The sequence below is a fragment of the Hemitrygon akajei genome, chromosome 24 (assembly GCF_048418815.1).
Source record: "Hemitrygon akajei chromosome 24, sHemAka1.3, whole genome shotgun sequence".
NCBI classification, from domain to species: Eukaryota; Metazoa; Chordata; class Chondrichthyes; order Myliobatiformes; family Dasyatidae; genus Hemitrygon; species Hemitrygon akajei.
The window spans coordinates 18506754-18534593 of record NC_133147.1 but is presented as its reverse complement, the minus strand read 5'-3'; the positions used below and the strand labels follow the sequence as shown (position 1 = coordinate 18534593).

General features: G+C 41.6%; 2 protein-coding genes across 6 annotated transcripts in view; both read left to right on the top strand.

Moving 5' to 3' along the window:
- Nucleotides 1–4100, top strand: part of LOC140715927 (lysosomal-associated transmembrane protein 4A-like) — a 35387-nt gene extending 31287 nt beyond the window's left edge. For 4 of the 5 annotated variants that reach the window (XM_073028476.1, XM_073028479.1, XM_073028477.1 and 1 more), the window contains one exon: nucleotides 2372–4100. In XM_073028476.1, the coding sequence (XP_072884577.1) occupies nucleotides 2372–2485 (114 nt within the window). In that variant the 3' untranslated portion in view covers nucleotides 2486–4100. Of the gene's footprint in view, nucleotides 1–1956; nucleotides 1995–2371 lie in introns of all 5 variants that reach the window. The other variant, XM_073028478.1, reaches the window with a different exon arrangement.
- A 4917-nt stretch (nucleotides 4101–9017) lies between these two features.
- The window catches only part of matn1 (matrilin 1), a 28174-nt gene continuing 9351 nt past the window's right edge, over nucleotides 9018–27840 (top strand). The window contains exons 1-4 of the mRNA XM_073028474.1: nucleotides 9018–9432; nucleotides 14605–14948; nucleotides 23875–24097; nucleotides 27050–27172. Coding sequence (XP_072884575.1) covers nucleotides 9270–9432; nucleotides 14605–14948; nucleotides 23875–24097; nucleotides 27050–27172 — 853 coding nt within the window. The 5' untranslated portion in view covers nucleotides 9018–9269. The remainder of the gene's footprint in view (nucleotides 9433–14604; nucleotides 14949–23874; nucleotides 24098–27049; nucleotides 27173–27840) is intronic.

Here is a 27840-nt window from a genome sequence, read left to right as displayed (position 1 = left end):
CATAAAAGACACCCAAAAAAGGCTACTTATGGAATTACTCAGTTCCAGAAGATGAAAAAAGCATTTGAAAAGTGTTGCATATGAGTCATTTGCCAAGAAAGCTAAAAATGACCTTGATAGTAGTCTCTTTGCTCCTTATAACATTTCCAAAATAATAGCAAAGTGTGGGAAAAATCTCGTGCAATTGGTGAAAGATTAATAATGCCTGCTGCATCAGGTATGTTCACCACTGTTCTCAAAATGGATACCAGTGTTTTAAAATCAATTCCTTTGATTAGTAATATTTCATTGTCATATTGATGAAATAAGTGAAGACATTATGTATAACTATGCGCAGAGCTACAAAAAACAGAATTTGGGATACAACTGTATGAGTCAACTGTGCGAGACAATGAGGCATTACTAATGGCATATGTAAGGTTTATCAAAAATGGAAGTTTATGAAGTGATTCTCTTTTGTAAAACATTCAAAACAAATTTCAATGGAGAATTAATTCACGATGAGCTCAAAATGTATATTGACGATAAAAGTATTCTGATTAGGAACATAATTTCTTGTGCAACAGGTGGAGTATCATATCTGACAGGTCGCCATGCTGGTTTAGTGGCACTTATGAAAAAAGAAATTCCAAGTCTGTTTGCAATCCATTGTGTAATTCCTCGTCAACATCTCACAGCCAAAAACCTCAGCCTGTGAATTTTTTTCCAAGCGTGACTCTTGTATTATCTACTGTCCATTGAATAGCAGAATATTTTACCAGTTATGCCAAGATAACAAAGAAAAGTTTGAATGCTTGCTTCTTCACACTGAAGTGTGTTGGCTGTCAAAAGGCTGCTGCTTAAAACATTTCTTTGATCTTTTTGACAATGTGGTTGAATTTTCCCTCAAAGTTGACAAGAACTTGGGAAACAAGATTGAACTTCTATATGGAAATGTGGCAGACCTAGCCAATCTGTATGATTAAATGAACATTCTATACATGAAACTGCAGGGTGAGAATTTCAATTTAATCCTGGCAAAAAGTACAGTGTCACTTTTAACAGAAAATTGGAAATATATAAGCAAAACATCAGGAGAACAATGTTCTCACAGTTTCCCTGCATGGAACGTATGGCACTCTCTTTCACAGATGGTGATTTGCAAGGGTTCTGCTTACACCTGCAGTCAATGAAGAAAGATTTTCAGAATTGATTCAAGGATTTCAACAATCTGGAAATTCCGAACTGGGTAATTAATCCATTTCTTTGCAAGGTGGAAGAGCAGGAAGAGAACTTGTAAGAAGAAATCATCAAAATTCAGAATGATGAAGCAAATATGTTTTTCAAAAATGTCAGCTTTTGTGGTACGTGGCTACACTGTCTTGCAAAGTTTCCTGGTCTTTGGAGAAGAGCTAAACTGTTCTTCATTGCATTTCCATCCTCTTACCTTTTGTCAAGTGAACCACATACTGACAAAAATCAGAAACGGCTTGGTCATTGTTACGTGTGGGGACTTGAGGATTTTGGTGTTACAACTTAAACCAGATATTTCAACTCTTGGTAAAAGCCATCAAGCTCAAGGATCACATTGATAGCAAAGCTCCTGACAGCACACAGGTACTGTGTAAGCTAGATAAAGACAAATTTGTCTTTAATTTGTAAAGACAAATAAAAATTTAAAGCAGAATCATATGGTGGACATGTTTTTACACTCCAGTGGTGCAGAAAAATGTATTGTGCCTAAGAGGAGTGTTGGCAGGAATGAAGGTGCTTTGGGGGGCATTGGGCTAAAAATGGTTGGGAAACACTGGGTTAAAGGAAATGTGAAGTGTCATTGCAAACACATAGAAATGATAAATGTCTGTTCAATTTGGAATCAGTTTATGTTTGTTGTAAATCAGAGTAAATTTCCTTTGTTTAGTACGTAGTTTCAGTCTTGAAGATGTAAATTATTTTTTTCTTGGGTTTTTCAAATAGGAGACATCTTCCCAGGGAAGTAAACCGAAAAATCAATAGTGAGTATAGTTTAGTTTAGACAGTTACTAAATTACTTAAATCATCTGTAGAAATGTTTTTTTTTAAATCAGCTGATGTATATGATTTCTTATTTCAGGCTAGCTATGCAACTGTAGTGTATTAACAGTGTTTATTTTATTTTGGTCTACTGTTTACATTTGTGCTATTTGAAATGTATTTGTTTCATGGTTCTGTTGAACCAATCCATTTTGTGCTTACAGATTCTATCATCATTCGTTTTGGTACATTGACTTCATGATAAACTATAACCTTTTGAGAAATCCATCCATTTTTGCACTTGCATGAATAGATTCTCTCATTAGATTAAATTTTATTCACTAACATTGGTGTGTAATGAAAGTTTTTTCTCATTCAGACCCAGCTACCAGCAAACACAGATATCATGAAGTTGCCATTATGCGAGGAGGATGAAAAGAAAGCACCAGAATTGACATTCAAGGGATCTCCGCCTTCCTACACATCAATGTAATTTACAGTGGCCTGATGTGAACATTTGCATATTCAGTACCTATGAAAAATATCAGCAATATTGTATTGAGCTTTGAAAGCAATTTGCACTAAATGTGCTTTATAATGGCAACTTGTGAATTTTGAGAGTTTTGTGTTGTGTAAATGGAAATAATAATTTCAAAATCTACGCAAGTGGGAACAGTTTGGGTTTTTATAGAATTGTCCATTGTACTTGTTTATTTGCTAGTTCTGATACTGACAGCAATTGAAACCAAGCTTGTGTGTGTAAATAGTGTTAAAGCCATACTGGGTGATGATTACCCATTCCTGGATGCTGCTGGTGTTTTCCAGATAGTTTGTTGGGTGTTGTTTTAAACAATGAGAAGCTACCTATAAATCCTGCAACAAAAGTGAGAGAACCCTAGAGGTGGCAAGCAGATCCAGCTGGCTATTCATTATTGACAGTGGAATCCATCCCACAAACTCTAGACCAATTAGTGTAACTACTTTTAAAAAATGTCATCAAAAAGTTATCGGGAATGAATTTTGAGTGGATAATAACTACACAGCTTATAACTTCCCCTTTTCATGTACTAAAACATTGCCCCATGGGGCACTGTAGTTTTTAAAACTAATACTGCTTTGTCTCCAATAATGTCAGTCATCAAACACAATTGGTATGTTTGCAGATATCAGAGTTTGTAGAAGATTAAAGTTTCATTAGATTTTTGTTTGGTAGGAAACTCTCAATCAGTTACCAGCTGTGACACAACGCAACAGAACACATTTGTCAAGTGAATTTCTTGTGTGCAATTCTTGTGAACCAGATTCTAACTGCTAGCTGACTGAAAGCAGACCTGAAACATTATAATCTGTTCATTCAAAGTAATAAAGCTGCTCGTGTTTGAATGACTGGTATTAAAGATAGCTGTTTTGTGCTATTTATTACACATGATAGATCAACAAGGTAGAACAAGATTCTCTGAGCTGAAATTCCTGTTGAATTTGGATCAGAAAGAAGAGAGAAAGATGACTGTGTTACTTATTTTGAACAAAAAGTTAAACCACATCTTTTGATCATTTTTGACTTCTGCAACATCTTTATAAGGGAAGGGCTATGGGGGGATAAGAAAATCTGCTCCCTTGAAGTTTGATGTAGTTAAATCTTTTTCCATTTAAAAGTTCTATTTATGAAAGCTTCACTCATTTTCATTATCTATCACAATTTTCTGATTGGGTGTATTTTAGTATTAAGAATTTATATAAAGAGCAATTGTCTCGTACTTTACAGTAAACAGTAAATTCTGTTAAAAAGTGGTATAAACCACTTCAAATGGAGCATTAGCTTTAGAATTAGTTTTTAATTGTTCAAAATCCATACCTTACGAAGAAAAAAGAGCATTGAAATGTTTAAGACTTCTAAGCTTCAAATGTCATTTTAGTTTTGAACTGTAAAATTGTACAAACTGAATGTAATTTTTTCCTTGTGTATTTGAAGATTCCCTATAACTTTTTGATATCTGTGGTGCGATATCTGCCCTCACATTTAGTGCAATCATAACAAATGATTTTTTAATGCTAGCTGTTCTGTAAAATGTGCTTATTTCCATAAATAAATTATACAATCAATACAATTTTATTTGTGTTGTGCCTATAGTTGTTTGAATCGTGTAGCTTATCATAAAAGAAAGACCCTTGTGTAATAACACACTAATTATATTATTTATATTATTCCTGTGTTATGTTACTGAGAATAGAGCTATTATCTTGCATTGTCTGACAAGCTGTTCTATTGATTTCTGTCACAAACCACTATTAGGAAAATAGTTATCGGTATTTTGACATTCCTTAATAGTTTATAATCCTTTTACAGGTGCATAGAACTTAAGTGTCTGGTTTGGGTGCTTTCAGACATCTAGGGGCAAATTACACCCAAAATTACACTGGCTTTTATAAAGTAATTTACATTCCCAAGTTTCTGATCAAAATCAATTTCACATGTAAGATTTTTAAACATGTAAAATTCTTCCGACATATCTGTGATGATTATAGTATTGTCTTTGTTCCAATTTGCTGATTTTCCTTGACTTCTGACAAAGTAGTATAGTGTTCAGCACAATGCTTTACAATACCAGCAACCCGGATTCAATTCCTGCTGTTGCCCCTAAGGAATTTGTACATTCTTCCCATGACCGTGTGAGTTCCTCCAGGTTTCCTCCCACAATTCAAAGGCCTACCGATTGGTAAGTCAGTCAGTCAGTCATTGCAAATTATCCTGTGATTAGACTAGGATTAAGTCCGGGAGCGGGGGGGGGGGGGGGGGGGGGGGGGGGTGGTGATGATGGGTGGCATGGCTAGAAGGGTCTATTCCGTGCTGTATCTCAGTAAATAAAAATATATTTTAAATACATTAGATACCCCAGTGTTTTAAGGATCATTCCACTAGCTGTATGTTTGACCAAAAAGAGATGTACAATCTGCTAAACTAGGAAAAGATTGCATTTTCTTTTCAAAACTAAAGTGTCACCATTACATTTACTTGATGATAAATTAATTGCTTGATGCATTCAGAACCAACCTGAAAAAACGTGTTTGTTCTGACATTTCCTTGCTGCCAACTTGCATACTGTATTTGTAATATATCTTTGAAATTTAATGCATTCGCCACCTGGGCACTTTTCATTTGGATCCCAGTCATTTGACTAATTTGTTAGATGAGGATAGATTTAAGATTCTGGCCAGTCTCCAAGTAGAAACCTGATGCAGTCAGAAACTGTTATACTTGATGGTAATCAGGGATTTAAAAAGGGCTGGAACCGCAGACTCCAAAGGTGAGAAGTGGTGCGAGTCTATTGGATGGAGCTTTAAAGTACTTAGCCAGAATGTGCTTCGTTATCAACTATCAATGTGATGCCAAATCCTAAAGTATTACAGGTATCCCAATCATTCAAAGCACTGTAACTGTAATCGACAGCTGCTATTGACCATAAGATGCAGGAACAGAACTGGAAACCATTTGGCGCATCGAGTCTGCTTCACCATTTCGTGATGGCTGATGTATTTTTCCACAGTCCCATTCTCCCGCCTTCACCCCCGTGTCCCTTCGCGCCCCGACTAATCAAGAATCTCTGCCTCAAATATACCCAATGACTTGGCCACTACGGCCTCTTGTGGCAACAAATTCCACAGATTCATCACTCTCTAAAGAAATTCCTCTTCATCTCCAGTCTACAAAGCACGCCCCTATATTCTGAGGAGGTGTCCTCTGGTCTCAGACTTCCCCACCAGAGGAAACATCCTCTCCTCTTGTTGGTAATCCCAGTTTTGAGAATCAGGGGTTTTAAATGAGCTGGAATTGCAGACTCCGAAAGTGAGATGGGGTGACAGAACCGACTGGATAGAGGTTCAGAGTACTTGGTTATTAAATATCAGGATGACGCCAAATCCTGAAGTGATGCAGGTATCCCAAACACTTACTGATTCCATTGCAACTGGAGCTGTAGCCCATGCTGTCAACAGCTGCCATTGCTTTTTTCATTTCTCTTCCAAATCAACTTTGAGCAATAGAAAGCGCAGTTGTTGGAAAGGTGAAGGTCTTGATTAGATCCTTTGATCAATTATACATCAGCAAACACCAGAAAGTTCGGCACCTGCACTAAAACTACTCTCTGCCAGATCTTGAAGCGTGCGTGCCGTTTAAGGAACCATTTCTCACAGAGACCATTTTTCACAGTTGAAGATCTGTTGTAAAGTAAATTCTTGGAAAAGGACCGGAGTAAGTAAATATTTAGGAAGTCGGAGTTTGTTCCTGCGCTCATCAGTAGTGGTCCCCTAATGCTGGATATAAAGCAGTGTTGTGTTTGCCTTGCGGGTTTGTCAGATTTCACGGAATATTTGTTGAAATTGCATTGGCAAGAGCGTTCCAAGTGTGAGTGTGTGTGTGTGTGCGCGCGCGTGTTTGTGAGTGTGTGTGTGTGTGTGTGTGTGTGTGCGCGCGCGTGTTTGTGAGTGTGTGTGTGTGTGTGTGCGCGCGCGTGTTTGTGAGTGTGTGTGTGTGTGTGCGCGCGCGTGTTTGTGAGTGTGTGTGTGGTGGGGGGAAACCGTAGAGAAGAGTTAAACATTTTGAACACCCCATTCATACCACTTGTAAGTGAATAAAGTTCACGTCTCCGCGCTACAAAAAGAACATGGAACTTGCAAAAAGTTGTTGCAGGATCTTAGAACCCAGAGCTTCCGGTTATCGGAAAAGGCGACGACGGCTTGGTGGTGTTCCTGGCAAATAGCAGAGCGAGGGCCGAATGTCATCCAAAACAGTGAGGGTTTCAATGGTCCTACTTGTGAGGAGGTGGGCTCCAAAATGACCCGCCATAAACCATCCGGGGTTTTTTTTTCAGGCTCGGGGTGAATGTTGAACTGTGCGAAGAGTTTGAAATAAACTTATTCACGCGAATTCAGCACTGGGTAAAGCGTGTAAATGGTGTACAGCGAGGGTGGGAGCACGGATACTCCCCTGCAATATTAATACCACACACACACACACACACACACACACACACACACACACACACACACACACACACACACACACACACACTCACACACACACTCACACACACACACACACTCACACACACGCACACACACACACACACTCACACACACACACACACACACACACACACTCACTCACTCACTCACACACACACACACACACACACTCACACACACACACACACACACACACACACACACTCACTCACTCACTCACTCACTCACTCACTCACTCACTCACTCACTCACTCACTCACTCCATCAAATCTTGTTGTGCTGTTGAGCTAAGTATTAATATCGAATAGGGGGAAGCCGAATTCTTAAAACCTACGGTCGGGGTTAAATGCGGTCATCGAAAAAAATCCACCGTGTCTTATCAGAATCAGGTTTAATATCTGTCGTGAAATTTGTTAACTTTGCGTGAGCAGTACAATGCAATACCTGATAAATATAGATTTTTTTAAAAAACTAAATTACAGTAAGTATATGTGTATATTCAACCGTTAAGTAAGTAGTGCAAAAACAGAAATAAAAAAAAGTAGTGAGGTAGTGTTCCTGGGTTCGATGTCCATTCAGAAATCGGATGGCAGAGGGGAAGAAGCTGTTCCTGAATCGTTGAGTGTGTGTCTTCAGGCTCCTGTACCTCCTCCCTGAGGGTAACAATGAGAAGAGGGAATGTCCTGGGTGATGGGGGTCCTTAATGATGGACGCCGCGCATCGCTCCTTGAAGATGTCTTGGATACTACGGAGGCTAGTGCCCGTGATGTTGCTGCCTGAGTTTACAACTCTCTGCAGCTTACTTCGATCCTGAATCTCTCCCCCCATACCAAATGGCGATGCAGCCCGTCAGAATGTTCTCCTCATCTGTAGAAGTTTTCGAGTGTTTTAGGTGACAAACTAAACTCCTAATGAAGTATACCCCCGTGTTTCTCTCTACAGCTGCATCGATATGTTGGAAACAGGTTAGATCCTCGGAGATCTTGACACCCAGGAACGTGAAATTGCTCGCTCTCTCCACTTCTGATCCCTCTATGAGGGCTGGTTTGTGTTCCCTCGTCCTACCCTTTCTGTAAAGTCCATAATTATTTAAACGGTTTGTCGGAGATTAATGGGAGGAAGGGGGCCCATTGGCTGCGGACAAACTTCGAGATTTATCAGTCGTGCGCCGCTCTTCACCACTTAAATGTTCAGACTAGTAAATTGTGTTTTCAAGCGTTTGTTCCCTGTACCTTGACCAGTCTGGAGACTGGGATCCAACCACAGAGGAGAATCATTTAGTTAAAATATGGAAGTCAATCAGTCTCTCTCTTTCTGTCACTGTCTCTCTCCGTCTCTGTCTCTCTCTCTCTCTGTCTCTCTCCGTCTCTGTCTCTCTCACTCTGTCTCTCTCCGTCACTGTCTCTCTCTTTCTGTCACTGTCTCTCTCCGTCTCTGTCTCTGTCTCTCTCTCTCTCTCTGTCTCTCTCTGTCTCTCTCCCGTGAATGACGTGGGTGGGCTGCGCAGTTAAAGGTCAGGGTGGGTCTCCGAATATCTGAAAGACGGGCAGCGCCGCAAAGGGGAGAAGAAGGCGAAATTGAAAATGCAAATGGAAACGAGCGACGCTGGCGGAGTAAAAAGTCAAATTCGGGCTGATCGAATGGGCAAAGTTCGCAGTTGCCGATCGCAGCTAACTCACACTTAACCTCAGTGAAAATAATTAGTCAAACAACCCCTGCAGAGAAAGTTTATTTACTCCTGATGGGGATGGGTATGTTCCACTCAAATAAAATAATCTCCAGAAAGCTGGATGACTATGTCGGTCTGAGGAGTGCTTCTTCTCCTGCTTTTTGCGAGGCGGAGTCACCCGCTTTCTGATTAGATCCCGACACGGTTGATCGCAATAACTGTCAATGGGGGGGGGGGGGGGATATTAAAATATAAATAATTGAGAGAGGGAGAAAAGCGGGCTTAGAAATAAAACGCATTCAGAAATCTTCAACGATGTAAGATTGATGTAAGATCAATCTTACGTTGTAAGATCAAGGTTGATGTAAGATCAGGCAATTTTCCTGACCTTCAGCCTGGCCGAGCCTATCCGTTTTCCTGACTCGATCATTTCCCCCCTCTATAAACTGCGGCGGTCCAGAGGACGCTGGGGACTAAAACTTTTTTTTTTAATCAAAGAGTTAAACCTCAACGCATTTCCTGGAACTGGTTGTGTGTGTTTCACACGTGTCGGGCGGCGTTCCGGCCTCTGCGAGGGGTAGGTAGCATGTTAATACCTGGAGCCGGCCCCGTTCTCTGCCACACAAGCCTGATCTCCTGTAACTGCTCGCTCAACAAGATGAAGGGACTTCTCAACGGGCTGCTCCTTTCTGCCTTGATCCTAGTTCAAGTTAACTCGGAGCTTACACTTAAAGCAAAACCTCCGGCAGGTAAGAAGATACGTTTATTAAAAAGTAGAATGTCGTCGGTTTCTTATATACTTTATGGGCTCAACATTAATTATAGTAAATAACCAGTGTGTATGCTTTCTGCAAATTTGTGCTTAAAATCTTTCACCTTTTTTTGAAGAGATTTTTGCATCCACACCAATATTGGGTAAACAGTATTATGCTGATGGTATTATGCTGAAATTATAAGTATGGAAATTTAAACACAGAATAGTACAGCACAAGAACAGGCCATTCAGCCCACAATTTTGTGCCAAACCAGTAAAAATACAAATCAAAAACACCCAAACACTAATCCCTTCTACCTACTCCTCCATATCCCTCAATCTTCCTTACACTCATGTGTCTATCCAAATGTCTCTTAAAAACGTCTCATGTATTTGTCTCTACCACCATACCAGGCATCCACCACTCTCTGAGTCAAAAACTTACCCCTCACGTCACCCTTGAATTTACATCGCCCCCCCCCATCCACCTTTAATGCAAGCCCTCTGGTATTAAACATTTCAGCCCTGGGAAACAGACACTCTCTGAAAACTCAATGGTTCTCATGATCTTGTAAACCTCTATCGGATCTCCTCTCTGCCTCTGCCGCTCCAGAGAAAACGACACAAGTTTGTCCAGCCTCTCGTGATAGCACGTGCTCTCCTAACCAGGCAGCATCCTGGTAAACCTCTTCTGCACCCTCTCCAAAGCCTCAATATCCTTCCTATAGTGGGGCGACCAGAACTGTGTGCTGTACTCCAGATGTGGCCCAACCAGAGTTTTATAAAGTTGCAACACAACCTCCTGACTTGTGAACTCAATGCCTCGACTGATAAAAGCAAGCATGTCATAAGCCTTTTTAACCACCCTATCGACCTGTGTAGATGCTTTCAAGGAGCTATGAACTCATGTTGTCTTTTGTTCAAAGTCTTCAAATCATTCTTCAAGCAGACTACACTTACAGGCTAAGAGGTTTTAGTTGGGGTTGTTTGCAGACTCTTCATTATCATTGTCACTAAGACTTTAGAAGCTCCTTCAAGGTGCATTGTACTTGGCATTTAAACTCAAATAACTAGAACTATTCTAATACATCAACATAAAAAATAATTTTAGTAAAACAGCAACTTATCTGAGTTAAAGTGTTAAGAAACTAGAGCTAACTTCCTGCAGGCCTATTAATAATGCCAAATCATTGAAGAAAGTACATATGATATGGATTAAATATATTAAACCAGATTTACAAGTTTAAAATATCCTAAGCAAATAGCCACCAATGTTCATAAAATGCTGGAGGAACTCCAGCAACTTGTGTGCGTTGCTTGGATTTCCAGCATCTGCTGATTTTCTCTTGTTTCTGACTGTGTCACCAATATCGTCACCCTGATATGAAACAGCAGAAATTCCACATGTCTATACTTGTACCATAATACACAAGTTAGTCCTCTGTTTCAGTATAAGGTGCCACCTTCGAAATTACTAGTTTGATCATGTACAATGAGCAGGAAAAGGAGAATTATCAATGGAACTGACCTTTGCGTGTCCGCCACTTAATAGTTAGTTAGACCGCAGCTTGTGACAACATTATCTTCTTTGCCTTGTAGCTTTGTACTATTAACAGAAAATTATTATTAAATATTGGATCTCAGCTGCTAGTACCTTCAGTGTTCCCAATTTCATTCTTAACTTTCACTTAGTTGATTGTCTCATCCAAATGTTGCGATCGCCCATTAAAATCCGTCTTTACTTTTAATATGGATGGTTCCTATCAAGTTCCCAAATGTTTGACCATTTATCCGTGTTCTCCGTGGTTCTTGGTGCTTCCCCACTTCGCAAAGAGCAGACCATTATGTCACTTTCCTCTCCGTTCGTGAATGATTTGGAATTGATGGCTTGGATGTGAAAAGCTGAACTTGATCTTTCTAGGATAAACTACTGAAAGTAGTTTTCTTTGGAATTAGGTGTTGTTAGAGCGTTTTTTGAGGGTTAGCACGTTTGGAAATAACTTCAGCGGCTGACTTCAGATGCAAATATGAACTGTGATGAAATCTAAAATGCAGCCCTGAACAATGGGTTCCTTAGAACCGGGAACCAGATTAAAACTCAACTCAGATGTTTGTGGTGTGGGTATGAAGCGCAAGGTGTGAAGTTTGTGTGTAGTTCAAAGAAAGCATTGTGGATGCATTGTAAATATGGAATTGTCATTTGATCTTTAGCACATAAAATGTCGTGCCATGTTGGGTCACGTAGGCCTTTTTCCTCCAAAGTCGGTCTCAACATAATGCCTTCTCTATCTCATTTTGTTGAATAAAGAGACTGCTTCATATCTATTAGTACCTCTCTCTGGTGACTTCGTTCACAGGTATCACGCTGTTTTCAACCCACCGAGTGGAATTCTATGTTCATGATTGTGGCATTTTAAAATAGATTGCAGACACTGTACAATTTTTTTAAAAGCAAAACCTGCTTTTTACTCCTGTTATTACCTTTGTTGTTGTCAAAGGTAATATTACTGCTGGCCCGTATAGTCCAGCTGAGAGGCCATACAGTGAAGCTGAGACACATTGGATTCCGTCTGGTCTGATCCAGCATTTGCAGATTTTCTCTTGTTAGTGACTGGACACATCTGCACTCCGTTAAAGTCACTTGTGTATTTCTGTATTTTCATTCATTCATCCTCCTCTGTTCAATTTATTGAAGACAAACCAAAGGTCAATGTCATGGGAGGTGAATTAATGGCCTGTGCATCACCTGATGAAGCAAGTTCCACGCTTACTCAAAAGCTGTGCTCGGTTGCGAGGGGCGACCACGAATTATTCTCTGAGCACTTAAATTGAGAAAGTATAAGGTTTCCGACCCTAATGATGTCCACTGATCCTTATTGAAAAGTCCACAATCATACAGGATGAAGGCATTTTGCTGGTATACTCTTTATATTCCTTCAGTATTAAAGCAAAAGGGCTGGTCTTGGCAACATTAGTGTTGTTTTGATAATATAAAGTATCACTTATGCTTCAGATACAGTTTTGGTGCATAAATACTTCACTGTTGCGCAAATTACAAAGGCTAGCTTGTTCCATCGGCCTTAACTGCAATCCTTTATGCTCCTTCCATATTTCCTTATTATATGGAAGGAGGCCATTTCAGGCAATCGACTCTATGCCAGCTCAGAGCATCAGCTTCCCACTTTTTCCCCTTCCTCTGTTGTAGGGTAACGTACCTAATTCACAGCCACCGACTCCAAGCTGGAGTTCACTTTAAGAGGCTGGTCTGACATGATGACGAGTTCAGGTGAAGTTTTGTACGGCGCAGCGTGTTCTGTGTTTGGAGAACAATAAAAGAGTTGTTACGGCTTCCCTTAAACTTAAAACCATCTCTGCCGTTTTATTTGCAAAAACCTGCACCATCAACTTCCACAGAGTTTATCACTCACCTACGCATCAGGGCTTGAATCACCCTACATCTCTTTACGATGTGGAAGGAAACCGGGGCACCCCTATGAAACCCACCCGGTGTGAACTCTCCGCAGACAACACCAGGGATTAGGGTTGGACCCGGGATGCTGGAGCTTTGAGACCGAAGACCTACAGGCTGCACCAGTGGGCTGCCCCAAATTAATCACAGAAAGCGTTGCTTCATTCATAGTCCAATACTACGTGGGCTGCGGGTGTTGGTTTGATGAATATGGATATTGCCCACTGCACATCGCTGGTACCACGTGAGGGCCAACCGAAGCTGTATTATTTGCCTCCGTGCTCACTGTTTAGACCCAGATGTTTAATCCAACTGTTAGGTGGTCAAATTTTTCATAAAACAGACCAGGGCTGATGGAAATCACATGAAATGCTGCTGCAGAGATCTTGTTCAGGATTGGCAATACATCTGACACCAAAGTTCAGGAGGAGGGGAAAAAAGATTATTATAGCAATAAAGGAAGAATTTTCTTACCAAAAAAAAGTGGTAATACACCAATATTTCTCCAGAACATCAATCCAATAATAGCACATTATAAATCTGCATACTTTCATTTGTGAGTTTATCATTATGCATTATGAATAGCCCATAGAGTCATTGAGAACATCACAGAAACAGGCCCTTCAGCCCATCTAGTCCAAGCCAAAATCTCTATACCTTAATTTTACATCCATGGTATTTACATCTTTTAAATATTCAAACTAACATGTGTATTTTTATTTTCTTAATTACATGTTATTGTATACTCATGTTTTCTAATCAGGTTATATTTCTCTCCCAATTCTTCAACAGTCTTTGTAAAAATCACAGACTTAATACTTAGAGAAAAGGAATATGCTTCATGCAGTAAGATAAAAGCAGGAGGTGTCAGAAATGAAGAACAGGGACTCCATGTGTCTGTGAAGCCACCATGTGTTGGACTTCCGTGTCCCACAATAAAAAATAAAGTTTTATTGTTCTGCAGCCGGCTGGTGGTGTAGTGGCATCCACACCGAACTTTAGGGCGAGTGGTCCCGGGTTCGAGTCCGGCCGGCTCCTTGCGTGCTTTCCGTCCACGCTGGGTTGAACAAACAAAAATGCTAAAGGAACGGCAAGGTTGCTGCCCGATGTGCCACAAAGCACGGAAAGGAACAATAACTCCTCTTCCATATTTCTGTGATAAAAGAATACAAGAATCACAGTGACAGTAGTGGAACCAACTATCCCTACAGAGCACAAATGTGGAATAATTGTGCACTTGGAGGGTGTCTGATGCAGGTCTGACACTTTAACTTATCCGAGTACCCCTAATGTTGCAAAGCAACGTCCTTTTGCAACTACACTGTAAATATTCCTTCAAAGAATATACCAATAGTTTACCTTAACCCTGTATTATTGTAGATCCTACACTGTGGTTAGAACACAAGCAAAATGCAATTACTCAGTTTTTCATTTATGGATCCCACACCCTAGTAATTTTACTGATACATTACTGATAATGTCCCCCAGTTGTTGTCTGAACTAATGGAAAGTTGTAATTGAATTGAGGACAATATTCAAAGACAAATTTGAAAATAGAATGCACAGGACCACTGACAGAAATCAAACAAATTCTGCAAAGCCAAGGATCATATTATACAGAAAAATACTTGACTCCCAATTTTGTTTTCACCTACATTTTGCCCTTTTTTTCACAACTTTCTTTATCTCTTTGTGCAGGTCTTTGCCGAACTAAACCAACCGATCTGGTCTTCATCATTGACAGCTCGCGGAGCGTCCGCCCAAAAGAATTTGAACAGGTGAAAGTATTTGTATCCAAGGTGATTGAATCCCTTGACATTGGCCCAAATGCCACCCGGGTTGGACTGGTCAACTATGCCAGTACAGTCAAGAACGAATTCAGCCTCAAAACACATCGCACCAAAGCCAGCCTCCTGCGAGCTGTTTCCCAGATCGAGCCACTTTCTTCGGGCACTATGACCGGCTTGGCCATCCTATTTTCTACCAATGTCGCTTTCAGTGAGGCTAACGGGGCACGAGTGAAGCTAACTGATGCCAGCAAGGTAACCATGGAAACGTTTTTAATGGGACTGTCTGAAACGATAATAATTTAATGACATTTGACTTAATTTTCTTTTTAGTGTTAAACTAAACTCATTTCTTTTAAACTAACTTGATTACGACTAGCAAGGCTTTCCATCTAGCCCGATCTTATTTGAGGATTGAGTGGATTTTTCTAGTGTAAAGGCCAGCAATAGGTTTTCATCATTTCAGGAATACTTCGGCATTTTCGTCGAATGGGCACGGAGTAAATCTGGTTAATCTTACATCTTTATGTGTTAGTTGTGTGCCTAGACTATTGGAAGCTTTAAACCAGGGAACAAAGTGCTGTAGAATGTGCAACAAACTATTTGTTGCTTTTTGAAGTTCTTGAACATTTGAAGTTGCTTGGTTCCTTAAGGTGCAAGTAACCTTGCCTTGTATCAGCTTTGCTGGGTCTTGCACAGAGCATTTATCATTGGTACTCAATTCTAGTCAACATGTTTGGCTCTTCATTCTCCTCCACTTGTGCAGAATTCTCAAAAAAGACGTAGAGATGCTGGTGGCCATGGAAAGCTTCTGCTAGATCTTTCAAATGTAATACATGTTTGCGGGTTTATTGATAATTAATCCCAATGTGGTGTATCCCACAGTAATAACTAAATACCAGTGACTACTGGGACACCTTTGTCTTATATGTGTTACTGCCTGTAACACCGCTGGCAGTTAGGGCAGCAATGAAGGTTCTCCATCTCCATCACAGCTTCCTTCGTCGTCTCAGCTTCCTCTCGGTTTTCACTACTATCAGTCATGCAAGTCCTGGGTGACGATTCAGGAACACCATCCCAGGTGTAGAAGGGTTCTTCATTGCTATCTCCGTAACAGTTTTGTTTTACCAGTCAAGGTTGCTAGCCCAGAGCTGAACCCCTGAACCTGAAACACCAGTGGACCACTCTTAGCCTGGCCTCTACCCTTTGACCTGCTTGGCATGGGTAACCCTAACAAGAACCAAAGCCTAGACAGCAGCCAACATAGCTCTCAGGGTCATTGAGGGGCACAAGCCCCCAAACCTCAACAACAGGGTTGTGGACCTCTTGGAGGTTTGTCCTATATGACTTAAGATAATTTCACTTCTATATCATCCCCAATTCAACCTCAGTTCAGCCTCTGGAACACTTGTTCATCCCACTGTTAATTGTAGACTTGTTTATTCCAAAGCTCTTCTGACCGGAATTCGGCAGTGTGCAAGTTCTTTATTCAGTTTTGGCATATAGCGATTTTCTTCAGCTTTAGTTTTGTGATCCTTAACGAGTATAAAAATGAAAACTGACGTTCTCCTCTCATTTCAGCTTCCATCTACCAGTGTTAAAAGCAGGCAGTCGCAGCTAGTATGTATTAGAGTCTGACTTACATATTTTCTTCTGCTATAATGGCTCCGTAGAACTAACCAAGTTAACACCTCTGTCTTTTTTTACAACCATAACCAAATGTGAGTAGATGAACAGAAATGTAAATTAGAATGGTGGTGAATATTGGTAGCTCGGGCTGAGGCGTTCGATGTTGTGGTGCTCGACAAGGTTGGCCGTTTATTTCATCACCAGTCAAGGTGACATCCTCAGTGTGTAGTTCTTAGGTTTTCTCTCTGGGAGTGCTGGTGTTTATATAGCACCACCGCCCCACCCCCATTCGCTTGCCTCAGTCCTGATTGGCTACCTTTTCAGTTGACCCTTGAATTCTATTGGCTCACATTTCCTAAGAGCCAAAGAAATGTGAGCCAATAGAATACGAAGGTCATCTGAAGGGGTAGCCAATCAGGACTGAGGCAAGTGAATGGGGGCCTGTATAAACGCGAGGACTCCCAGAGACAAACATCAACAACTGCGCACTGAGGATGTCACCTCGACTGGGGAGGAAACGTCTGCAAGCTAATTGCCAAGCTCAGCGAACAGCGCAACATCAGAAAAATACATTATTGTTGATGCTTAAGATCTGTAATAAAGCAAGGGAAGGTCAAAAACACACAGTAGGTTAGCCAGCATCTATGGTGAAGTGAACCACAGTTTGAGCTGATGGCTTTTCACCAGAACTCTTACGAAATAGCTTTTACCAGAAATTCAGGCTCTCTGCGTCGGTTTGCAATGCGGCCCGCTCTATCACATCCTTAGAGTTGCCATCGTGTCGTGCAGTTTCCCTGAGAAATATTTTCTAAGAATTCTGGTTCTCAGTTCACTTTAATCAAGCTTTAAAAGAAGGATCTCTTTCAAATGGTGAAAAAAAAACGAGCTGAAAGTAAAACGGAGTACAAAGAGACTCCAGTCATAGTTCTAGAGGGGACTGTCTGAGTAGAGCATAATGCACATGCTGTGTGAAATTGTTTGACAAGGTATGTCTACACAATATTGAATGAAGTTACAGTTACAGAAGGATTAGTGCTTTAAGGAAGCATCATTTTAAAAAAATTACACCAAAGAATAAATGGAGAATGTCATCCATCTGAAGGCAGTTAATCTAATATTTAATGGTACAGGAGATAGACAGTAGCAGATGGAAATGTAAAAGGGAGGAAACTTCAACAAATCTTGCTTCTTTTGCTCAAACGCTACAAGCTAAACTCAGACGCGTGGGCACCGGAGAGAGGCTCCTGCGAGGAGTGTATTATTGGGAGGATTATCCTAGGTTCACGGGGTTTTTGCCTAGGAGAGAGTAGATTTATTTATTTACTGAGATACAGAATAGACCCTTCAAACCTCGCCCCCTCGGCAATCCCCCGATTTAACCCTAGCCTAATCTCGGGACAATTTACAATGACCAATTAACCTGCCAACCAGTACGTCTTTGGACTGTGGGAGGAAGATCCCGGAGGGAACTCACGCGGTCACGGGGAGAACGTACAAACTCCATACAGGCAGCGGTGGGAATTGAACCCGGGTCGCCGGTACCGTAAACCGTTGTGCTAACCACTGTGCTACTGTGCTCTTAAGGATAAAAGTCCTTAGAGCAGCTCAGTCACTGCCAAATCTCGGCTACTAGAGAGATAAACAGAACTATTTCTAAAGTAAAACATTCCTTAGTAATAAATATGAATCCATGTCTTTATGTACTAAAACGCTGTCTGTAGGCACAACTAACTGTGAATGGAATTTTACTATCACTAATGGGTAGGAACACTGAGAGTGTTCTGACAGCTGAGCAAACTATAGACAGTCATAGAAAAAGGCCCTTCAGCCCATCTAGTCCATGCCCACCCATTTACACTGTCTGCTCCCTTTGACCTGCTCCCGGACCTTAGCCCTCAATACCCCTACCATCCACATAACTTTGCTTAAACGTTAAAACTGAGCTCGCATGCACCACTTGCACTGGCGGCCCGTTCCGCACTCTCACAGCCTTCTAAGCGAGGAAGTTTTGCCCCATGATCCCCTTTGAACTTTTCACCTTCCACCCTTGACTGATGACCTCCGGAGGTAGTCCCAACCAGCCTCAGCGGAAAACGAAAATCAAGTCACAAACAAGAGAAAAATCTGCAGACGCTGGAAATCCGAGCAACGCGCACAAAATGCCGGAGGAACTCAGCAGGCCAGGCAGCATCTAGGAAAAGTGTACAGTCAACGTTTCAGGCCAAGACCCTTCGGCAGGACAACCCGACTGTACTCTTTTCCAAAATGCTGAGTTCCTCCAGCATTTTGTATGTGTTGCCCAGTGGGAAAGCCTGCTTGAATTTACCCTATCAGTACCCCTCATAATTTTGTATACCTCTATCCAACTCCTTCCAATCTTCAATGTTCCAAGGAATTCCAAGGACTGTTCCTATTCAATCTTTCCTTATAACTCAGGTCTTCTAACTCATCACTGAATTACTTGATCGGAGATACTACCCAATCCAGTTAGGATTTTCCTAACAAAAATAGTTTATGAAAGCAACACAAATGCCATTAAGGAATTTGTCTCTTTACAACCCAACCCCAGTGCTCTAATTAAGTTCAAAATTTGCTAAACTTGCTAGCTTGCTAAAGTTAAAAAGAAATATGCAGCAGGTCAGCAGAATGTCCCTGGAGGGTGACATTTCCAGGTCAGCAATATTTAGAATCTCTTCCGATGTGAAGTTTCGCTCATATTCAACTGGACAGTTGTCACAAGACAGTGTTGGAAGCATGATGTTGTTTTTATGTACTGGTAAAATCAATACCAATTTCAAACTGAGGAGCCTGGGATGGAAATCAGGAAAGGTCTAAAGGAAGTGTGTGGCGCGTGGCTGAGTGGTTAAGGCGTTGGACTGGCGATCTGAAGGTCGTGAGTTCGAGCCCCAGCCGAGGCAGCGTGTTGTGTCCTTGAGCAAGGCACTTAACCACACACTGCTCCGTCCACCCAGCTGAAAATGGGTACCGGCAAAATGCTGGGGGTTAACTTCGTGATAGACTGACGTCCTATCCGGGGGGGAGAGTCTCGTACTCCTAGTCGCTTCACGCCACAGAAACTGGCATAAGCACTGGCCTGATGAGCTGATAAGGCTCGGGACAGACTTTAACTAACAAATAGGAATGGAAAGAGATTTGGGAAGGGAATCCCAAAGACTGTGCAGAAATCTTTGGTCTGTATACATATATATAGATAGCTAGGGTGCTTAAGACTGTTGCAATTACTGTAGTAATTTTATGTATTGCACTGTACTGCTGCAAAAGAACCAAATTTCATGACATATATGAGTTTGATTCTGATATGGGTCTCCATTGTGGACTGAGAGTGGGAAGGGGGCAGGGAGAGGGGAATCATGGTTGGGAAAAGGGGAAGGGAGAGGGAAGCACCAGAGAGACATTCTGTGATGCTCAATAAACCAGTTGCTTGGAATCAAATGACCTTGCCTGGTGTCTCAGGGCTGGGTGTGTCTGCACCCCCTGCCTCTGGCACTCTCTGCCGCCTGTCCCACACCCCTCCTGCAGCCTCGCCATTCCCAACACCCTTTGTTCCCATCAGATTTACAAGCTTGCTCTCTGCTCCGCTTTGACAGATACAGTACTGTGCAAAAGTCTAGATATATATATATGCACTTAAGACTTTGCACAGTGCTGTCTGTGCCGGAAGAGAAAGTTAGGATGAAGAGCAGTGAAAAAGTAAGGTAAATTGGAAAGAAAAGGGATAAATTATTAAGCATGGTTAAGAGTTGTCAGACCAGCACATTGTGTAAGAAAAGGTAAACCAGCAGGTTAAAGATAAGGTTCTGGGAAAGAATTATTTTTACAAAGGTGTGATCAAAGTCTTGATCCCAGTAGAAATGGATTCAGGGGAAAGAAAAATTACACAATGTGGGTAATTTGTAATTAGGTAGGGGACAAAAAACAGGATACAAATAGGAGAGAAACACCACTCTAAACCAGGGGTTTTCAACCTTTTTTTTAATGCCATGGACCAACACCATTAGAAAAGCATGGACCATGGTTTGGGAACTCAGGCTCTAAGTAGTAGTTAGTTAGTTAGTTACTGGCTTTTACGGCAGCAATGAAGGTCTCCATCTCTGTCTGTCCTTGGCCATCTTCTCGATTGTGCCCCTGGTGTGGTTCAGGGACCTCATTTCTGTGTCTATGGAACATCGCCAAGTTGCCTTTGGTCTCCTGAGTTTCCTCTACCCTTCAGGGGTCCAATGAGGTGCTGCCTTGATGCTGGAGTTGGCCTCTCTTCTCATCACACGCCCAGTCCATCTCCAACGTTTCCTCATGATGATTGTGGCCATGTCCTCTTGGTGACACTGAAGGAGATCTTCCTTGGCCAGAAAATGCAGAGGATTTTTTGGAGACTCGAGGTGTGGAATGACCGCAGGTTGGCAAGGTCTCTCTCTGTCATGCGCCAGCATTCTGACCCATACCAGAGTGTGGACAGAACACAGCTCTGGTACAGCTTCAGATCGTAGCATTGCGGTAAATGGATACCTGTCAGGGAAAATAAAATTTTGAAGGTCAGAGAAGGACCTGTATGCTGTCATTTTTTTTCTCTCTTGTGTTTAAAGTGATAATGAATAGCTGTGATCGATCCACTAGATGTTTTATGTCTTAGCCAGAGTTATAGTTTTATCATTTATTGTGAAATTGCTGTGGGGGAAAATGATTTGGAAGAGAAAGACCACAATTTCTTTGAGGTAGTTTTGGAACATCGAGATACCCTTATTAATCTGTGGTTTGTGATGTTGATGGACAAGAAATTGTTATCTGTAATCACACACACAAAATGCTGGAGGAACTCAGCAGGTCAGGCAGCATCAGTGGAAATTAATAAACAGTCGACATTTTGGGCCGAGACCCTTCACCAGGACTGGAAAGGAATGGTGAATAAAAAAGGTTTGTGTGAGGGTTAAGGAGGTGGAAGGGGATAGGTGAAGCCAGGTTGGGGAGTGGGGAAGTCAAGGGCTGGAGAAGAAAGAATCTGGACAACAGCAGTAGAAAGGGGAGGATGATGGGACCCGGGGGTGGGGGGGGGGGGAGTTGATAGGCAGGTGAGAAGAAGTGAAAGGTCAAAGTGAGGGATGAAGGAAGGGGGGAGGGTGGGAAGAAGATTTGTTCATCGGAAGGAGAAATTGATACTCACGCCATCAGGTTGGAGGCTGCCCAGATGGAATATAGGTGTTGCTCCTCCACCCTGAGGGTGGCCTCTTTTTGGCAAAAGAGGAGACCATGGATCAACATGTTGGAATTGGAATTTTTTAAAGTCTAGCCACCAGGAAGTCTCACTTGTGGTGGATGATGTGGGGGAAGCAGTAATTACGGTTTCATACATCAATTAAACTCAATTAGATCCTGCGCAGGAAGGTCTCGATGCACAGAGAACATAGTTTACATACCAGGCTGATGGTACCAGACGCCTCACAGTTGTGGAACAATTGTTACATTTCTATATTGGAGAACTTAAGATAATTTTACTTCTGACGTGTGTCAGATTAACCTGCTTTCACAAGCTGAACCTTGAAAAATTGTAAAAGCCAGATTAAAAACTTAGCAATTATTTGATTTTCAGGTGATCGTGGTGGAAATGTGTAATAAAGCAGAAAATCTGATCTGTGCTCTCAGCAAGCCAGGCAGCATATGTGGGAGAGAAACCAAATTAATGTTTCCAGTCAGTGTTTTCTGATCGAGACGTGATTGAAAGCCATTGACCTAAATACATTAACTCTTTCCTTTGCCACAGATGCTGAAGGACATGCTGAGTATTCCAGTGTTTTCTGACTTTATTTCAGATTTTCGGCATCTGCGGTATTTTGCCTCTAGTGAAGTGCCTTGATTTCTTTGGAGATGGCTGAAAACAGAGAATGCAGAAGCTTAGAGACCTTCTTCGGGGTTTTCACATGGAACTTCTAAACTGGCAGTAATTTTTAGAGTGTATAAGGACGTAAAATAGCTGTCATTGCTGCTGCAAAATCGGGGACATTATAGAGGCTACACTTCCTTTCAATGCCCTCACAAGGGTAGTGCCTTTGGTGCCCTATACTGGGCACTTACATCACAACGACCAAGTTAGTAGACTCAGTCTGTTTTCCGAGTGTCCTCAAAGAGCATTAAGAATCAGACGGTGTAATTACTTTGTGATTGAAAAATCTCCAGGAAAAATATTCTACCAAATATGTAATTATCCCAACCCCCACCACTACACAAGTGTCACCTAGTGTCACTTTATGTACAGTACATACAATCCGTCTGTGTATATAACAGTCGTGTTTTAGAGGGTCGTTTTTATATTTGTATTTATTGTGGGGTTTTTTTTGCTTTTTTATTGTGTTCGTTATGCTTACTGTGTGTGTTTTTTTTGTGTTGTATCAGAGCCAGAGTAATAGTCATTTCTTTCTCCTTTACACTCAGAGAAAGACATTGAGCAATCTTGAATCTGGATGTTATTTATTTTTTTTTGAGAAACTGCGGAATGGCACTTCTGGCCCTTCGAGAGGCACTGCCTGGCAATTTCCCTGATTTAATCCCAGCCTAATTATGGGACAATTCGCAACGACCAATTAACCTACTGACCGGTACACCTTTGGACTGTGGGAGGAAACCGGAGCGCCCGGAGGAAACCCACGCGGTCACGGGGAGAACGTACAAACTCCTTACAGGCAGCGGCAGGGATTGAATCTGGGTCGCTGGTACTGTAAGGCGTTGAGCTAACCACTATGCTGCCCCCACATTGAATCTTCTAAGTTTTTAGTTTGGCTTTTGCAGTTTTCAAATTTAGTTTTGTGAAAGGAGATTAATTCTGCATGCTTCCAAAGTAATCTTAAGAACTCCAATACAGAAATACAACTATGATACATTCAATTCAATTCATGTTCAATTGTCATTCAACCATACATGAATACTCATGAGTACAGCCAAATGAGACAGCGTTACTCCAGGGTCAAGGTACAAAACACAATACCCACAGTCACACCCAGCACAAAGCACACACAAGGTAGCAAGCACAAATGGTATCACAGTCACAATCCCAAAGCTCCACCAATCCACAGTCAACTACAACAGAGCCCATCTCCCACCGAGCGAACACTGGAGAGCAGCACCAACTCCAGTATGGACCCCGTGCCACACCGCCCCCTGGTAGAGTGCACTGGCCCCAACATACAGAATATCAGTAAGGTACAGCAATACAGAATATACATGTATGTAGTCCGGGCTGGATGCAATACCACGCTGGCCCTACATCTGGTACAATCAGTCTGAAATATAAACTATGTTCTTAGTGTGCCTCTTCCAAGTTGCTGTTACCAGTTTTATTTCAAGTTAAACACTTTAGAAAAGCATTGACTAAAGTTACAGCAATTATGACTTGATAACGGTAACAAATACTAACGTACAGTAACTGTTTCACCTTATTCCAATGTGTAAACTGGTGATACGTGGGGAAGACCACCCACAAACTCAGTCCATTCATTTGCGATCACTGCAAGGAACATGACCAGCTTTGTGCCCATTCTGCCCTCAGGTTGCCATCATCGTGACCGATGGCCGCCCCCAGGACCAAGTGCGAGATGCTGCCAACCACGCCAAACAGAAAGGCATCGAGATCTTTGCGATCGGTGTGGGCAAGGCAGAGATGAAATCCCTGCGTGAGATTGCCAGTGAACCCCTGGAAGACCATTTGGACTACGTGGAAAGCTACAGTGCCATCGAAAAACTTTCCAAGAAGTTTAAGGAAGCTCTTTGTGGTGAGTAAAACAGCAAAGAATATGGAAGATCTCAGCTTAGTAGGACAGACTACTTCACCCTCATACTTGTGAGGTTGCAACTCAAGTTCACAATTGTCAGTTGGTGTTTACACTAGGCTCATACTAGTGCAATTCTTAAAAACAGTATTTTTATGTATTATCATCATAAACATTATGCGCCGTGTCGTATTCCCACAACCATGGTTGTTATTGGCAAATTCTAGCAGAATCAGAATCAGGTTTATAATCACCAACATATTGTTATTGAAATTTGTTAACAGCAGCAGTTCATTGCATACATAATACAGAAGAAGAGGAAAAAAATAATAATAATTAATAAATAAATAAACTACAGTATACGTATGTTGAATAGACTAAAGATTGTGCAAAAACCAAAATAATATATATTTAAAAAGTGAGCTAGTGTTCACGGGTTCAATGTCCATTTAGGAATCGGATGGCAGAGGGGAAGAAGTGGTTTGCCATTGCCTTCTTCTGGGCAGTGTCTTTACCAGATGGGTGACCCCAGCCATTATCAATACTTTTCAGAGATGGCCTGCCTGGCGTCAGTGGGCGCATAACCAGGACTTGTGATACGCACCAGCTGCTCAAACGACCATTCACCTCCTGCTCCCATTGCTTCACGTGACCCTGATCTGGGGACTAAGCAGGTGCTACACCTTGCCCAAGGGTGACCTACAAGCTAGTGGAGGGAAGGAGCACCTTACACCTCCTTTGGCAAAGACGTATCGCCATCCTGCCACTCAATTTTTATGTACATTGTACATAAAATACTGTATGTTTGCTTTATTAAAAGGAACTTAATGGAATTTATATCATAAACAGAGCATACATAATACCCCTTAGGTATTTTGTAACATTGTGCAACAAAACTTGGATTTAGGCTTTAAAATCTTTTATGCATTCAAATTAATAAATTAATCTCTTGATTTTCTAGCCTGGACTCTCCTTCACTTTTACATTTTGAGATACATAGCAGGAGACCAGAAACCAACTATGTGACTTCAAAAAAATTGGAATTTGGATTTAATAGAATATTACACAATAAATTCCCACATTAGCTCTTAAATTCATCCATGAAACCTTGCGGCTTCCTTATCTAAGAAAGGATGTGCTGATATTGGAGAGGGTTCAAAGGAGAGTCACGAAGATTATTCTGGGAGTGAAAGGCTTGTCATGTGAGGAGCATTTGATGGCTCTGGACCTGTAGTTGCCTGAACTTAGAAGAATGGGGGGGGGGGGGCGGGATCTCATTGAAACCTATCGAATGTTAGAAGGCCGAGGTAGAGTGGGTGTGGAGAGAATGTGTCCTGTAGTGGGGGAGTCTAGAACCAGAGTGAACAACTTCAATCTAGAGGGATATCGACCTCGAATGGACACGAGGAGGAATTTCTTTAGCCAAAGGGTGGTGAAACTGTGGAATTTGGTGCCACAGGCGGCTGTGGAGGCCAGGTCATTGGGTGTATTTAAGGCAGAGGTTGATAGATTCTTGATAAGTCAGGGCGTGAAAGGTTACCGGGAGAAGGCAGGACAATAGGGTTGAGAGGGAAGTGGATCAGCCATGATTAAATGGTGGAGCAGACTCAATAGGCCAAATGGCCTAATTCTGCTCTGATATCTTATGGTCTAAAAGTATCTCTCCCTATAGATGGTTATCCTTCAATTGTGCTTGTTTAGAGTATCTCTGCTTAGAGTTTCAGGTACACTGATAAGGGAAGTAGTTTTCCAATGTTCTATCGCAATTCTGTTGATGTTGTGGCTTTTGGGTAAATCAGTCTTATTTTCCTAAAGGATTTGGACAGCAAGATCACTGCAAAGCTGGACCAACATGAAACAGTATTTGGGGAAGGTTAAGTACTTTAGAATGAAATGTTTCTTTGGTTGAGATGGTATTATCTGCAGGAGAAATAAAGGAATTCCATTTGAACTGATTATAATAGGTGATCCAACAAAGTTAAGAATTGGTAGATGTTGACCAGCCTTGTTAAACATGAGCAAGAAATATCATTAAAAGGATGAGATCCAAGATATTCTGACACATTCATGGAGCTAAATGTTAATATTAATCCAGCTATTCACTGAACCAATATTAAAAGTTGCTGGCCAACTTTCATCGACATGCGATAGAGAGCATACTGATGTTCAGAATGACTGTGTGGGACTCTAGCTGCAGCGAGACAGATCACAAAGCGCTCCAATGGGTTATTAGAATGGTTCAGCACATCACTGGGACTCAACTACTGGACCTGGAGACAATCCACAAATCTCGATGCCTAGAGCAAACTCACAACATCATTTAAAGACCCATCCCATCCCAGACACCACCTGTTCAATCTCCTGCCACCTGGTAGGAGATACAGAAACATCTTAGCAAAGATGTTAAGACTGAAAAACAGCTTCTTCCCGAAGGCTGTTGTGCAGCTGAATAAAGCCACATCCTGGCTTGCCGATGGTCTTTGAGTGTCATGGACTGCCAAAGTCACTTGTTGCATGTAAATATGGGATTTCTTTTAATCAAGTTGTACAGCATGCATTGTAAATAAATGTTTCGCACGGACTGGAGTAACACTGCAATCTCGTTCTCTTGAGCAATGACAACAAAGTTCTATCCTATTCTATTCCACTCCAAGAGAAATGCGGCTGTTGGAAGAGGGAAAATCAGACAGAGCTTGGATGCACATGGTTGGTTTGAGAAGCTATTTTTGTGGTATAGACACAAGGGAAAACAAGACAAATGCTTAATAATATAAATAGAACCAGGGGACTGAGGCACTAGCGCTGGAATTTGAGCGGTCTGCTGTGAATTTAGTTGTGGGAACTTCTGGGATTAGTGGAAAAATATTTCCTGTACTAAAACTTTTTCTCAACGTTCTTTTGGCATTCAGAAAGAGCTGGCGTGCCCTGTCCGATAATTGGTATGTTGTCTTTCAGTTGCGGATCTGTGTGCAAGTGGGGATCATGACTGTGAGCACATCTGCATCAGTACTCCTGGCTCTTACAAGTGTGCCTGCAAAGAAGGGTTAATGTTAAACCCAGATGGACGGACGTGTGGAAGTAAGTCTTTGGCTTAAAAACCGGAAGTTAGCTAACCGCAACTCCTGCTTGCTCAGTTACATAGATACATGTCCTATGCATTTGTCCATGCAACTATATAGATAAAGTTCAAAGTAAATTTTATTATCGAAGTACATATACATCAGCACGTAAAACCCTGAGATTCTTTTTCCTGCACGCATACTCATCAAATCTATAGAATTGTAACTATAACAGGATCAACCAGAAGACAACAAACTGTGGCAATGCAAACATAAATAAATAGCAATAAATAACAAGAATATGAGATAAAGAGTCCTTAAAGTGAGATCATTGGGTTGTGGGAACATCTCAATAGATGAGTGTGGTTATCCTCATTTGTTCAAGAGCCCGATGTTGAGGGGTAGTAACTGTTCTTGGACCTGGTGGTGCGAGTCCTGAGGCTCTTGTATCTTCTACCCAATAGACAATAGGTGCAGGAGTAGGCCATTTGGCCCTTTGAGCCAGCACCACCATTCACTGTGATCATGGCTGATCATCCACAATCAGTACCCCGTTCCTGCCTTCTCCCCATATCCATTGACTCCACTATCTTTAAGAGCTCTATCTAACTCTTTCTTGAAAGCATCCAGAGAATTGGCCTCCACTGCCTTCTGAGGCAGAGCATTCCGTAGATCCACAACTCTCTG